The following is a 15,913-nucleotide window of genomic DNA, read 5'->3' as shown; positions in this document are numbered from 1 at the left end:
TCCTTGACAACTTCAATGTTTTCTCTATTGATTAGAAGGTTGTTTATTGATCCAGTGATGAGGATTTTTGTTTTCTTTACATTGAGATATAATCCATACTGAAGGCTGTGCTTTTGATCTTCATCAGTAAATGTTTTAAGTCCTCTTCACTTTCAGCAAGCAAGTTTGTATCATCTGCATATTTCAAGTTGTTAATGAGTCTTCCTCCAATCCTGATACCACGTTTTTCTTCATAGAACCCAGCTTCTCGGATTATTTGCTTAGCATACAGGTTGAATAAGTATGGTGAAGGAATACAACCTTATTGCGCACCTTTTTAAATTTTAAACCATTCAGTGTTCCCATGTTCTGTTTGAACAACTGCCTCTTGGTCTAGGTACAAATTCCTCATGAGCACAATTAAGTGTTCCAGAATACTCATACTTTGCAATATTGTCCATTGTTTGTCATGATCCACACATTCGAAAGCCTTAGTGTAGTCAATAAAGAACAGGTAAACATCTTTCTGATATTCTCTGCTTTCAGCCAAGATCCATCAGACAACAGCAATGATTTCCCTCATTCCGTGGACTCTTCTGAATCCGGGCTTGAACCTCTGGAAGTTCACTGTCAATGTATGGTTGTAGCAGTTTCTTTACTATCTGTAGCAAAACTTTATTCACATGGGATATCAAAGAGTTTGCCAGATGATTTCCACATTCCTTTGGGTCACCCGTCTTTGGAATTGGCACAAGTATGGATCTCTTCCAATCAGTGGGCTAGATAGTTGTCTTCCAAATTTCTTGGCAAAGATAAGTGAGTGCCTCCAGACTCAACCAACAAACACAGAAGTTTTAATATTCCTTATACTATATCCTTTAAAGAAAGCTTGACTTTCCTTGGTGTACTTTCCAAGCTAGTGCTAGACCTAGGACACCTTATTCACATGTGAACTGTACGTGTTTACTTCAATGGCTATAACCATTGGTGAATTCCATATAGTGCAATGGTAGATGCAGCTGATTCTATGAGAGGACGACACGCACTTTTTGAAAATGCAGCAATGGCAGCCTCTCACGATGCCCCTCACTCTATAAGCGACAGTTTTCTGAGCAGGATTTTATATAGCTCAGCATCAAGTTTTAAATCATTCAAGGAACGGATCTGTAAGGAGACATTCCAGCCTTTTTTTTTTTTTCAGAGAGAGATCAATGAGTTGTGGAGACACGTTGACCAGAAACACTTTCTTTCATCTAGATATAGAGTATGACACACAAATGTCAGCTTAACTGCTATCCCTAAAAGAAGTGGGTAGCATTCATAATCAATTGGAAGTGGAATATGGCCAGGCCATGTGGGGACGATGGAGACAAAGCTTATGGATTATTTAGAGAATCTTTAACATTACCCCACAAGATAAAGTTACGGCGAGAACTGACTAAAGACAGTTTTCAAACTGCAAAAGACATTCAAGGTATCAGGGATTCTGTGTGTTTTATCACAGATCTTATTCAGTAAAAATAATAATAAAAGGAAATAAACCAAAAATGCTTATAGGATTCATGTGGGACAACATTAAAAATGTTGACTAGACAAACAGCTGTTGATATTAATAATACTATAACTATAGTTAGAGCTATGAACTAAAAAAAATTCTTACGTAATTTTAGGAAGAATATCAGGTGTAATGTTATTTTCTTCCTTTTTTCCTGCCTTCCTTTCTTCCTCCCTCTCTCCCCATCTCTCTCTTCCTTTCTTTTTGATTCCACAATACAAAATTTTAGCTTCCAAAATGCCAAGATCATTAGAATTTGATTTTTAAGTAAAATAATAAATGTCATATGTTGTTGTTGTCAACTGTCATCAAATTGGTTCCAAATCATAGCAACCCTGCTTATGGTTTCAGAGGCATGTAAATCTTTGTGGGAGCAGAAAGCCTCATTTTATTACCACAGAGCAGCTAGTGGGCTCGAACTGTCGACCTTGTGGCTTGCAGTGAAGTGCTTACTGTACAGACACACCGTGCTCCCTATATTTATATATATCATATAAATGATGATGATGATTTAAAGATCCCTTTAAATAGGAGCAAACTGCTTTCCACACATACACACAAAACCCAAACTACATGATATTAATTTGTCACAATGATTACAATTCAGTTGGACACTAACTGACTAGAATTATTAATATCCATGAGTACTTTATACTGTCCAAGCTAGTGCTATAGCATCAGCATTGCTAATCTTCACTGAGAGTCCACTGGCCAGTAAATGCCATATAAATGGGCTGTCTCCATTACAGTTTGCCCCAACAGAGTGTTCTTTTTACAATCAAGTTTTTAAGTGCAACTGCATATGATAAGCAGAAGAAACAGTCCAAAGGAGTGACTCAGTCAAAAGGCCATGGGAGTGTCAGGTCCTAGGCCAATAACCCAAAAGTCAAGGGAAATGCAGGGTACAGGGACTCCTGCCCAAGGATAGAGGGTTAATCAAACAGAAGTCAATGATGTGATACTTCACCTTAAACGAACACTGAACCATTCTCTAACACTTTTATTTTTACTTATAATGTTGTTGTTGTGAAGTGCCATCAAGTCGATTCCAACTCATAGCAACTCTGCATAGGGTTAGGGTTTTTGAGGCCGTAAATCTTTGCAGAAGCAGAAAGCTCCATCTTTTTACCATGGAGTGGCTTATGAGCTCTGACAGCCAACCTTCTGGTTCTTAGTACCCATCCTACAGAGCCAACTCATTCCCTTACTCCACTACTCATCTTATGGAGCCAACAACTCCGTTATTTATATTGTTGTTATTAAGTGCTGTCAAGTTGGTTCCAACTGATAGCAACTCTGTAAAGGGCTTCCAAGGAGCAGCTAGAGAATTTTAACAGCCGATCTTGCAGCCCAGGGCTTTATCCTACAGTGGCACACCAGGACTCCATAGTTATATTGCTGCTGTTGTTAAGTGGCGTCAAGTTAATTCCAATTCATAGCAATCCTTACAGAATTTCTGAAGAGCGGATGGTGAGTTTGAAACACCAACCTTGGGGTTCAAACCAACCTTGAGGTTGAGTACTTATCGTTAGCACAGCACCAGGATTTAAAAATTATATCCACTCTTTTAAATATTATTACAGATATTATTCTGTATGTTGTTATATGTTAGAAATTTGATTTGAAACCTAAAGTATATTCCTAACAGACGAGTAATTTCAAAATCCAAATATGTACACACCACACCCTAAAATCTACCGTATGTATTTTTTTAACATGACTTGTATTTCATAAAAGGGGTTTACACACAATAAAGATTGATCCATTTCATTATTTATTACAGAGCTGAGCTACTGTAAATTACTAATTATCTAAATCAATTGAGATCTTTTGATTTTGAACTTACTGTCTATGCCAGAAGATTTTTCTCTAAATTTTAACTTGGTTAATATTGCTATCATTAGTTAAAACTCTTGTTCTCCTTGAGTATACACAGAGCTACCTGGGCACAGGTGAGACAGTCAGGAGTATGATGACAGAAGTGTAAAGGGAGAGATGTAGAATTTTAAAGCTGAAAAATCTGTATGAGAACACTGAGGGTTGTGGTCACATACAACTATTACCCACTTTTATTCGTAAAATGCTAACATGATGAGTCTTACTTTTTCTTACGTTTTTAGAAAACAATCTTATTGAAGATAACTCAATCATTAATTCAAAGTCTCTTCTGTATTTCTTTTTTTTATTTTAAGAGTATTTTAGGGTTGTGCAACCATCACCACCACTTACGCTTAGAACATTTTCATGTCCCCTAAAAGAAACTTCGTTAGGAGTTAATTCCCAATCTTAGTTTCCCCATCGGCCACCTCTGACAACAACCTTCTGGTTCTCAATACCCATCCTACAGCCTTTTGTTTTTACTGATTTCCTATACTGGAGGATTCATACAAAAGCTGTGAGGTGCTGCGCTTTGAATCACAAGGTCAGCGGTTCAAGCTCACCAGCCACTCCTCATAAACCCTATGCAGGGTCGCTATGGGTTGGAACCGACTGGATAGTACTTCACAACAGGTCACTATGAATTGGAATTGACTGGGTGGCAGTGGGTTTGGTTTTTAATCTTGATGGTTAATGACATTAAGAATCTTTTCATGTACTTATTTGTCTAAAATAGTTACTTTCTAAAAAAAAATTTATTTCACTCTTGCTCCAAAACACACAGATTTCACTACCTTCTTTTATGTCCTATGTTGGAACATACTTTCTCAAAATGCAGCAATCGTAATCACTTGCACCCCTCCTGCCACACACACACCTTCAGCACATGCTTTACATGCAATCCCTTTCAAAACTGAGTCCCATGCCTTATCTTCGTTGTTGTGGTGGTTAGATGCCATCAGGTCGATTCTGACTCATAGCGTCTCTATACATTACAGAAAGAAACACTGCCAGGTCCTGCGTCATTCTCACAATTGTTGTTATGATTGAGCCCACTACTGTTGCAACTGTGTTAATTCATCTCATTGGGGGTCTTCTTTCTTTTTTTGCTGACCTTCCACTTTGTCAAGCATGATGTCCTTCTCTAGGGACTGATTCCTCCTAATAACATGTCCAAAGTATGAGAGATGAAGTTTTACCATTCTGGCTTCGAAGGAGCATTTGGGCTATGGTTCTTTGAACACAGGTTTGTTCTTCTGGCAGTCCATGGTACTTTCTCAATATTCTTCTCTAGCATCATAACTCAAGTACATCAACTCTTTTAGGATCTTCCTTATTCATCATCCAACATTCATCATTCATATGCATATGTTGTTGCTTTTAAGTATCATTCAGTCGGTTCCTATTCATAGCCACTTTGTGTAGGGTTTCCAAAGAGTAGCTGGTGGGTTTCAATTGCCAACTTCGTGATTAGCAGTCAAGTGCTTATCCCACAACACCAAACCATATGAGACTATAGAAAACACCATAGCTTGGGTCAGGCACATTTTAATCCTCAAACTGCTATCTTTACTCTCGAACACTTACACTCTTGTGCAGTAAATTTACCTAATGCAATCTGTCATTGATTTCCTGACTGTTGCTTCCATGAGTGTTGATTGTAGATCCAAGCAAAATGAAGTCCTTGACCACTTTTCTCCATTTTCATGATGTTATTTGTTGGTTGTTTATGGATTGATTATTGGTGAAGATTTTTGCTTTCATTGCATCAAGGTGCAATCCATTCCCAATGCTGTTGTCTTTGATGTTCATCAGTAAGTATTTCAAGTCCTCTTTGTTTCCAGCAAGCAAGGTTGTAGATGATTGTTAATAAATCTTCCTCCCATCCTGATAAAACATTCTTTTTCATATAATCCAGTTACTCAGAGTATTTGCTCAGCATACAGACTGAATAAGTAAAAAATTACAATCCAGGCAAAAAACTTTCCTGATTTTGAACTATTTTGTATCCTCTTTTGATCTTAAAACATCTGCCTCCGTGGAGAGATGGAGAGGCTGGGGACTTGAGATCCAGAGAGGGAAAGGGGCTGTGTGCCAATGACCGGGGGTGGGGGAGTGGGAGGGAGCAGGTTTGCAGGGTATACCCTTTGGTTGGTTGATGATGCATGGATGGGATTGTAATTATGGCAATGAAATGATATATGGCAGAATGAATGTATAACCTATAGTATCCCATGTAAACTATCACATAAGTCACAATAAAACACTTATTTAAAAAAATTAATTAAATAAAAATGTAAAAAAAAAAAGAATCTGCCTCTTTGTCCTTGTACTGGTTCATCATGAACATGATTAAGTTGTTCTGGAATATCTATTCTACCAATATTGGGGGACCTTTTTTCTGCTAAAAATTATAACATCCTTCATGGGCCATACAAAATTACCAACTTTAAAAACAGCCTACTATATTTGGTCAAACATTTAATTAACTTGCCTCTAATGTGATGGCTGGTGTGGTGCTGTGGGTTAATGTGCCAGACAGCAAAGCTGTTTGAACTGCAAGGTGGGTGGTTCAAGCTCACCTGCTACTCCTCAGAAACCCTAAACACGGTCACTATGGGTCAGAATTGACTCGACGGCACTCAAGAACAACAATGTGATGGCTAGAACTGCGGTTGCCTTTGCAGGGACAAACCAAATGATTTCACAGGCCTCATATTGCTAGTGGACCGATGTTTCCCACCTCTTATCTATACTGTCAAAAGCACAGTCAACAAACCACAAGTAATCTTCTTTCTGATATTCTCTACATTTGGTCAAGATCCATCTGATGTCAGCAATGATATATTGTTTGTTCCATGTCCTCTTCTGAATTTGTCTTGAATTTCTAGTAGTTCCCTGTCAGTATAGTATTGCAGCCATTTTTAAATGATCTTGGGCAAAATTTTACTTGAATGTGGTATTGCGATATCCTTTGATAGTTTCCAAATTCTGTTCCAAAACCTCTTTTTGGAATGAGCACAACTATGGATCTCTTCCAAACAGTTGGCCAGGTAGCATAGGTAAGAGTGCATTTCTCCAGGGATGCATCCGTTTGTTGAAAGATTTCTATTTGTATTCCATCAATTCCTGGAACCTTGTTATTTGGCAATACCTTCAGTGCACCTTGAACTTCTTCACTTAGTACCACTGGCTCTTGATCATATGCTATCTCTTTGAAATGGCTGACCATCAATCATTTCTTTTTGGTACAATACCTTTGGATATTCATTCCATCTTCTTTTGATGCTTCCTGCATCATTCAATATTTTGCCCATAGAGTCCTTCACTATTTCAAGCAGAGACTTGATATTTTTCTTCAGTTGAAAGTTTGAGGAATGCTGAGCATGTTTCTTCCCTTTTGGTAGTCTAACTCCAGGTCTTTGTTCATTTCATTATAATATCTGACTTTGTCTTCTAGAGCTGCCCTTTAAAATTTTCTGTTCCTTATTTCTTCCATTTGCTTTAGCATCTCTACGCTGGAGAGCAAGATTCAGAGTTTCTTCTGAGAGCTATTTTGGTATTTTCCTTCTTTCTTGAATTCTTAATGACCTTTTACTTTATTCCTGTATGATGTGCTTGATGTCATCCTACAACTCTTCTGGTCTTCAAGAAAATGGAGAAAAGAAGGAAGTGGTATCCAAGGCATCAAATCTATTCTTGAGATGATCTCTAAATTCAGGTGGGACATGTTCAAGGTCATGTTTTGGCTCTTGTGGACTTGTTTTAATTTTTTCAGCTTCAGCCTGAAGTTTCACGTGAGCCACAGTCTGTCCCTGGCCTGGTTCTGGCTCATGATATGGAGCTCTTCTACCATCTCTTACCAAACATGTGGTCAATTTGATTTCTGTGTATACCATAAGTTGAGCATTAAACTTTAAGATCTATCTTGAAATGTTCTTTTTGATGATGAATGTGATGCCATTCCTCTTCAAGCTGTCATTCCCAGCATAGTACATATTCCTATAAACTATATAATTATCAGATTTTAAACGTCCAACATCAGTGGGTTTGAACCATTGATCTTTCAGTTGGCACCTTGGTATAAGAGAGGGGATGCCCAAAACAGCTTCATGTCTCACTTTGGTTCTCTGTTTCAGTCAAAGTATTTAGTCATAGGATTACATAAACTTCTTTTGTGATCATTCAGCCATTCTTATTGATTTCTGACTAAACACTGGAGACTTCAAGTCCATAGGTTCTGTCTTCCTTTAGCTAACAATCTAACACTGATGTGTTATAAAGTCAGTGGGAGAGGAGAAAGTGACTAATTCTGTCCAATAGACTTTGATATCGAGGGTGTGAAGGAGTTTCACAATCAGTCTAGGAAGATATGAGCATTCTTGTGAAGAAAATCTGGCTCTGGCAACCGGTCCCAAACCTCATGATATGCAGTGTGGCCATTCCTGATTTAATTTTTAGTAGACGGCAGTATTTGAATTTAATCAATTAGCTGTGACATTTGTAATGGTTATGTTTAAAGTGTTGTCTAATTTAATATGCTGCTTTACTTTACTTTGAGACAGGTAATCTTTGATGAATCAAGGGAACGGACAGCTGCTCTTCTAATTGCACAAGCATGTGGCAGTCAAGTCTGATTTACGTTCAGTTGAAATCTGTCTTCAGAGGAAAAGTATTTGAAGTTTTGACCTTAGAAGGTTATGCATTAAACTGGAGACTGCTTTGTACCATGCTAGCATTCTCATTTCCCTAATATGCATCCAGGTATCTGCATGTTCAGACTTTTTTTTTCCCCTCCAGATGTCATGGAGTCAATAGTGTTATCTTCCAAATAGTGTTATCAGTGTAGAACTGTTCTTCATAGGGTTTCCAATGACGATATTTTTGGAAGTAGATCATGAAGGCTGTCTGGTGATTCAGGTCTTCAACTTTTAGGTTAGCAGTTAGATGTGTTAACTTGTCTGTACCACCCAGGGACTGTACGTTCAGTTTTAAGTATGATACTATTGGTGTAAGTTTAGGAAAAAAGTAGCCTCCTTTTTTTTTAAAAAAAGGATAGATATAAGAAAAGCTTGAACCTTCAACCTTTTGGTTAGCAGAGAAGTGCATTAACTGTTTGTATCATACAGGGGCTGATAACAGCTCTAGTATTAATATATTAATGTATTTGTTGGACATTTAAGTAAGATTTCTCTCTTGGGCAATTATTTAGCACATTGCATTGTCATAACATATACATTAATTTGGCCTTTCATTTATCCTTTAAATTTAGGCATCAATTTCTTGAAATATGATCCATAAAGAAATCCTCTTCCCAGTACAGATTCTCTATAGCTGAAACTTTGGCACAAAAAATTGACATGTTAGATAGAGTACTGGCTATTCGTAGCTGAAAATCCAGAGAAAATCTGATTTACATTCATTAATAGTAGTTAGTATGCACTTGGCTACCAACCAAAAGGTTGGGTGTTTCAAGTCTTCCCAGAGATGCCTTCAAAGAAGGGTCTGGAAATCTACTCAAGCTTCAAATTTTGCCAAATCTCACTACCCTCATAGGCTTGCTACCTCAGATGAGGGTCATCTAATTTTTCATTCAGGCTATAAAAGTTGGCAGCATTAGTGTTGTCACACCTAATAAAATACAAGTTTTAAAACGTCATCATGCAGATGAAAATACCTACCTTTCTTGTAGAATAAGTTTGTTCTCTTTCTTCCAAAAATCTTTAAAGTCAGAGGTGAATTCATGCCAGATACTGAAGAAAACATTTGGGGACACCTCCTTCTCTCCAATTTTTGGTTTCATGAAGAAATAAGATGTAGTCTCCAAAAAGCTGTCAAAACACACACATACAAGAGCATAAAAGCTATGATTACTTTTCAATATGGGATATTTTCTGCCTATCCAAATGTTGATTTCATTCATGCATAGTTATTTTTACCAGGAAGACTCAAACTGTTCAGACATTAACAATGGTTCTCTTATGGGTTGATGTTAGAGTTTCAGATACAGATAGTAGTATATGGCACCACTCCTCTATTTACCTCTGGTAGCGTAGTGGTGATGAATCGGGCTGTGAACCGCAAGGTCAGCAGTTCGAAACCACCAGATGTTCTGTGGGAGAAAGATGAGGCTTTCTGCTCCCATAAAGATTTACAGCCTCGGAAACCCTGTGCAAGGTCGCTAGGAGCCAGAACCAACTGCACGGCATATAACCACCACCACCAAACCAGGAAAAAAAAAACAATCAGTTCCTGTTGAGTTAATTCTGACTTACGGTGACCCCGTATGTGTCAGAATAGAATAGTGGTTTCAACAGGCAATTTTTCAAAAGTAGATCATTAACCCTTTCTTCCAAGGCACCTCAAGGTGAATGAACTGTCTGTACCATCCAGGGGCTGATGACAGCTCTAGTCCAATTCCAAAACTAATCATGGATTTCCTAACATAATTCTGAAGTGAACTTATAGTCAAACTAGAAAATATTAGAAGTTCTGGTCCTGTTCTTTCAAAACTGTAAACAAATGAAATAGCAGTCATTTATAAAAATATTGATAAGTAGTCCATATTCCCATTCTATTATATTGTTTATATACAATTTGACTTCCTCCACTGCTGGGGCAAAATAAAAAACAAGAGACTCAGGAGATATGGACAAAATCTCCCATTACAGATTATGGTCATATCATGAGTGGGCATCAGTATGGCAGCCAGCACATGGACTGTAGACTGGTCAGTACCAGTGTGATTACAGAAAATGTCAGTGCAGAGACTCCTTAATAGTTTAGCCAACTAAAACTCAGAAGACGTTCCGAAGGGTGACTATGCAAAGAACACACAATTAATAAAGGGTATATTTATGACAACAGGTCTTCTGCTTAATGAAGAACACTCTGAAAATGACCCAGGCCAACCAAAACTGATGATGTTCTAGTGAAAGAACATGGGTAGCTGGTCAGAGTGTGACCAGAGATGATGCAAAAAGGTGCACTGTTCAAATAACCCTTGCCCCACACCCTACGTTTGGTCTAGGGCCAACAATTCGTGTGCTACATTAAAGAGAGAATCTAACTGACACAGAAGTAAAAATGCCTAAGGCAACTTTATTATTTCATATTGGGCTGTTTGATCAAAAAATATAGATACATACACACATTTGGGTATATTCAGTTGGTATTACAGCTGATTCCAAATCCTTAATATATTAAAAAAAAAAACAAAAAAACAACTCATTGAACTGAACATTATAAAAATTATGTATGTATGGTGAATTTGTTGAGAATATAAGGGGAACTCGGTATCATACATATACTCAATCCACAATAAAAACCTTAAATTAAAAGAAAATTCACATCCACCTAGAACTATTGGCTACCAATATGTGACTAGTCTACGCTGTTTCTAAAATTGGCTATCATCAAGATTTCCAGGGACATCAGTTTGTAGATTCTGAGGGAAAAATGACCATACTGATTTGATCAAATGTATGGCTATCAGGAAACATATTTCAGCATTATTATCACACTAAGTAAAGTAATATAATTGATGTTGTTGTTAAGTGCCATTGAGCCGGTTCCAACTCATGGTGACCCTACATAAGGTTTCTGAGGAGCAACTGGTGAGCTTGAACCACAAACCTTGCAGTTTCAACTGACTATGCAGCCCAGCACATTAACCTGCAATGCCACACTAGGACAGTACATGCAGTAGAGTGAATTAATTCTGAGAAAAGGAGCCAGGCTCTGATGTGGACACAGTATGTGAGAATTTGGCCACCACAAGCCATGGTAATGACAGAATCTGTCCACAGGATGTGTTGATGGTATGAAACATGCCAGGAGAGCATATGTCAGAGAACATAAATAATATAGGACATATTTGGGTCATATTTTATTAAAACTGATAAGTATATTTCCCTCATGGGAAAACTAGTCATTTTCCTTATATGTCTACAGAGTATTTATGAACTGCTAGGCTGAAACATATCAACTTGAAAATTCTCATATTTAATTTTGTCGTACTGCGGTGGCTTGTGTGTTGCTAGCATGCTAGAAGCCATACCACCAGTACTTTAAATACCAGCAGGGTCACCCATAGTGGACAGGTTTCAATGGAGCTTCCAGACGAAGACAAACTAGGAAGAAGGAGAGACGGTCCACATCTGAATGGTTAACTACTGAAAAGTTTATGAATGTATAGTTTCAGAAGATGAGCCCTTCAGATTGGAAGGCATTTAAAATGCAGCTGGGGAAGAGTTCCCGCCTCAAAGCAGAGCTGACCTTAATGATATGAATGGAATAAAACTTTCAGGACTTTCATTTGCTTACGGGACACAACTTGAAAAAACAGCTGTAAATCACCATTAATAAACAGAAAGTGGAATGTATGAAGCATGAATCTAGGAAAATTGGAAGTCAAGAAAGAGGAAATGGAATGCATGAAGAATGATATCCTAGACTGAAATGGACTGGTATTGGTCATTCTGAATCAATCATATGGTTTACTAAAAATGTACAAAGATCATACAGCTCTACAGTGGAATCAGGAGTCCTGGTGTGGCTATTGGATAAGCATTGGATCACAAGGTTGGTTTGAACTGCAAGGTCAGCAGTTCAAACTCACCAGCCACTCCTCAGAAACCCTGAGTTGGAACCGACTGGATGGCAGCACTTAACAACAACGGAATCAAGAGTAGTCACAGAGTTTTGAAAAGATGATTAAGCCGCAGAATTTCTTTAGAATTTCCTTGACTCTCCACAACAACAGCAAAGAGAATACGATTTTAAAAATAAAGTTTATGGTAAATAATGCACAAAAACACTATATGTTCAATATCCCCACAAACCCAAAATGCAAACTTGTAGTCACTGACAGTTACAAAATCCATGTGGTACCACGTTTGTGTAGGAGAATACAGAGGAAAATAGTAGAGGAACTCTCCTAACAGCAGGAGAACCCCTAAATAAGAAAAAAGCATTCCTGCAAACAGTGAAGACTACTCTGTGACTTGCAGCTGATACATGGAAGAGAAGAAGAGAACTATACTTAAGGTTTGAGGGCTAGGAGCAATAGGAACAATAAGAATTCCCAGTAGTATCAGAAACTCTCTTCCAGTCAAAGTTCTACATTGAGAGAAAATGTTGGGAGCAAAATTCAACTTTTGAAGGATGTACTCAGGAACAAAGGACATAAAAATTCAGATCAGTTGAAGGGGAGGAACAAAAAGAGTAGAGGACTTTTATTTTTAAATCACTGTGCAAAAAGTACAAAAGAGAAAGGTGTAGAGCAGTAAAACAACAACTACAACTACAACAACAACAACAACAAATCCTGATACATCTCTCCCTACTAAAGTTTAGTAAAATTAATTTCAAGTGAAAAAATGCACAAAAGAAAAAACACTGTGATGGAAACGGGTAAGGCAGTCAAACACTACACATAGTGAAGTCGATATGGCTCTATTTATGAGTCAAGCAAATTTGAAGACAAAGAGTTATTAACAGAGCATAATTTTATAATGACAAAGACAAGAAATCATCAGGAAGACATAATAGCACATAGGCAGGAACAATGTACAGACTGTCTACAACCGAGATACGGAAAACCAAATGCAACAGATGCAGATGATGGTTCTGGAACCCTGAACTTCACATAAAAAGATAGAGAAATGACTTGAATGCTTACTAGAACAGTTCAGTAATGCTGAACAGAGGCAACAAAAGAAAAAAGAGAGAGAGATACATGGATGACCTATGCCAGGACTAGTCAGACACAGTGCATCCAACTTGAACTTTAGTGAGCAGCTTTGGAGACAAACAGTAGTTTGTTGGCACAAACTCGTATCGATGACAGGTGGAGAGAAATGTGCAATTTTTTCCTTGTTTCCCACACTCCTCTGGTGACCAGAGGTGCGACCTACATACACCCCCAAAGAAACTCCTGCTCTCTGGGCTGTCAGAGTCACATGGTAGTGAGCTGTATAGCTGTGAAAAGCATCAAAGTGAGTTGGGAGCTAATGCACCAACTCCTGCACCTGGATTCAGCTGAGGTTTGCTCCTCACTAGCAGACGCGGTTCTGAACTAGTGGGAACTCTTGTCCTGAGCTGCAACTCTAGGCCAGAAAGACTCGGATACCAGCAGCTTTGAGGTCTGCACAAATTGCTTCCAGACTGGGTGCCCCAACCAGACAACACCTAAGCCTATAGACACTTCATTTAGCTCTGAGTTCTCCGCCATCACATCCCTATCCCATCCATCCCATGATCTCCTTGACTGGCACGAGCTCCCGAGGCTTCTCCTCTCTGCATCTGGCATCCGCCCTGGTGTTTTCCTTCCATTGTTTTGCATGTTTATCCTTTCTTCCCCCTTTTCTTTTATTTACCTGCACTGTTTTCTTATCCTTTCTATCTCACCTTCAGTTTTTTTCCTTTGCTATCTCCCACCCAATGCTTTTTCTTCTTTCTTTTTTTTAGTTTGATCTTGATTTCTCCTTATTACTCTCTTTGTCTTTCTTCATCCATAACAACTGTTATGCACCCGATCGAGGACAACAGTCAGCATCAGCCAAACCCACCTTAAGCTGAGCCACATGAATTGTGAATGGAGAATTAGTGCATTCTCTAATTACACCCAACAGCAGCCATTCAAATGAATTATATTTGGGTACTTTCAATGGATTGACAGAAAGGATGAAGAAAGCAGGGAACAATTCAGCAAAACACTACGGGATGGCTAAAGGTGCATGGAGGGGATTGTGATCATTACAATGATTTTCCGAATGTAAAAATGTACATTGTGGAAACACAATAAAAGCTTTAAAACAAACAAACAAACAAAATGCACTACAGGAACAAGCAAACAAAATAGATTAAAAATGTGACACAATATAAAACATGTACATATAAATCCAGAAGATTAATATTAAAATTTCAAAAATGAACAATACATTGAAAGAGCAAAGGAGTAGATTTGAATCAATGGAAGCCCAAATTACTGAGCTTAGAGAAACACTCATATGCTCTGAAAGGAGATCAGAAAAACAGTATCAATTACATAGCCACCCAAAAGATGAATAAATTAGGAGTAAACGTAACCAGAGCAATAAAAGACCTATACAAAGAAAACTACAAAATATTATTATAAGAAACCAAAAGACGCAAAAATAAAAGAATATACCACGTGTGGTGGCTCCATACAAATAAGCACTGGACTGTGAACCACAAGGTCCGCATTTGAGCCTACCAACCCCTTTGCAGGTATGAGGCTTTCTGCTCGAGTGAAGATTTAAAGTCTTGGACACCACATTTAAAGTCACTATGAGTTGGAACCAAATCAATGGCTCCTAACCATAACTTTATTTGGGAAAGAGAGCCCAAATAAGCAAAGCATTAGTAAAGAAGAAGAGCAAAGTTGGAAGCCTCTCATTTCCTGATCTCAAAACCACAGTGGTCAAAACAGCCACAGTGGTCAAAACACACATACATGCACACATGCATACATACATACATACATAGATCACTGAGAATTCAGAAGTAAATGCATCCACATACAGTCAGCTGTTCTTTGACAAAGGACTAAAACATATTAAATGGGGAAGAATTAGGTTTGGCAACAAGTGGCATTGGCAAAACTGAAAATACATTTGCAGAGAAACAAAACAAGACTCATATCTTACACCGTATACACAAATAAACTCAACATAGATAAAATACTTAAATATAGAACCTAGAACTATAAATATCATCAGTTGAAAAAAATTTGGTACATACACACAATGGAATATTATGCAATGTTGAATAATAACGGTTAAGTTTGCAAAATACTTCATTACATGGATTAATCTGGAGGCTATTATGCAGAGTGAAATTAGTCAATCAGAAAAGTACAAATATTGCATGAGATCACTACTATAAAAAAGTCAGAAACGTTTTTCATAATGAAAGAAACATTCATTGATTGCTACCAGGGGTGGGAGGGAAATGAGCTAGAAGGTGACTGTGGTGTCATGTGCCTGACTCATAGAGATCCTGGAAACAAATGAGAATGAAAACTCTACATACCAAAACCTTTGCGACACAGCAAATGCAGGGCTAAGGGGACAATTTATAGCAATAAACACATACATCCAAATAAAAGAAAGAATGAAGACCACCACATGAATATAACAGCTCCAACAATTAGAAAAAGACCAGCAAAGTAAACCTCCAGTCACTAGAAAAAAAGAAATAATAAAGATCAGAGCAGAAACAAATGAAATACAAATTAGAATAATAGAAAGAATCAACAAGAGAAGAAGCTGGTTCTTTGAAAGAATTGAAACAAAAAACAAAACCACTGGCAAAACTAACAACAGAATAGGAGAAGCCACAAATGACATGCATAAGAAACCATATGGGTGATGTCACAACAGAATCAATGAAAATAGCAGAATACAATGATGACTTGGTGCAGTGCTATAGAATAAGAACTGGACTGAGAACCACAAGGTTGTCAGTTCAAACCAC

General features: G+C 37.8%; 1 protein-coding gene across 1 annotated transcript in view; it reads right to left on the bottom strand.

The window, feature by feature from the left end:
• FMN2 (formin 2) overlaps positions 1-15,913 on the bottom strand; it is a 655,381-nt gene that overhangs the window by 45,779 nt on the left and 593,689 nt on the right. The window contains exon 17 of the mRNA XM_006868578.1: positions 9,094-9,243. Coding sequence (XP_006868640.1) covers positions 9,094-9,243 — 150 coding nt within the window. The remainder of the gene's footprint in view (positions 1-9,093; positions 9,244-15,913) is intronic.

This window comes from Chrysochloris asiatica, unplaced genomic scaffold (genome assembly GCF_000296735.1).
Source record: "Chrysochloris asiatica unplaced genomic scaffold, ChrAsi1.0 scaffold00119, whole genome shotgun sequence".
Classification (NCBI taxonomy): domain Eukaryota; kingdom Metazoa; phylum Chordata; class Mammalia; order Afrosoricida; family Chrysochloridae; genus Chrysochloris; species Chrysochloris asiatica.
Note: the sequence above shows the minus strand (reverse complement) of the source record. Positions and strands in the feature narration are given on the sequence as shown.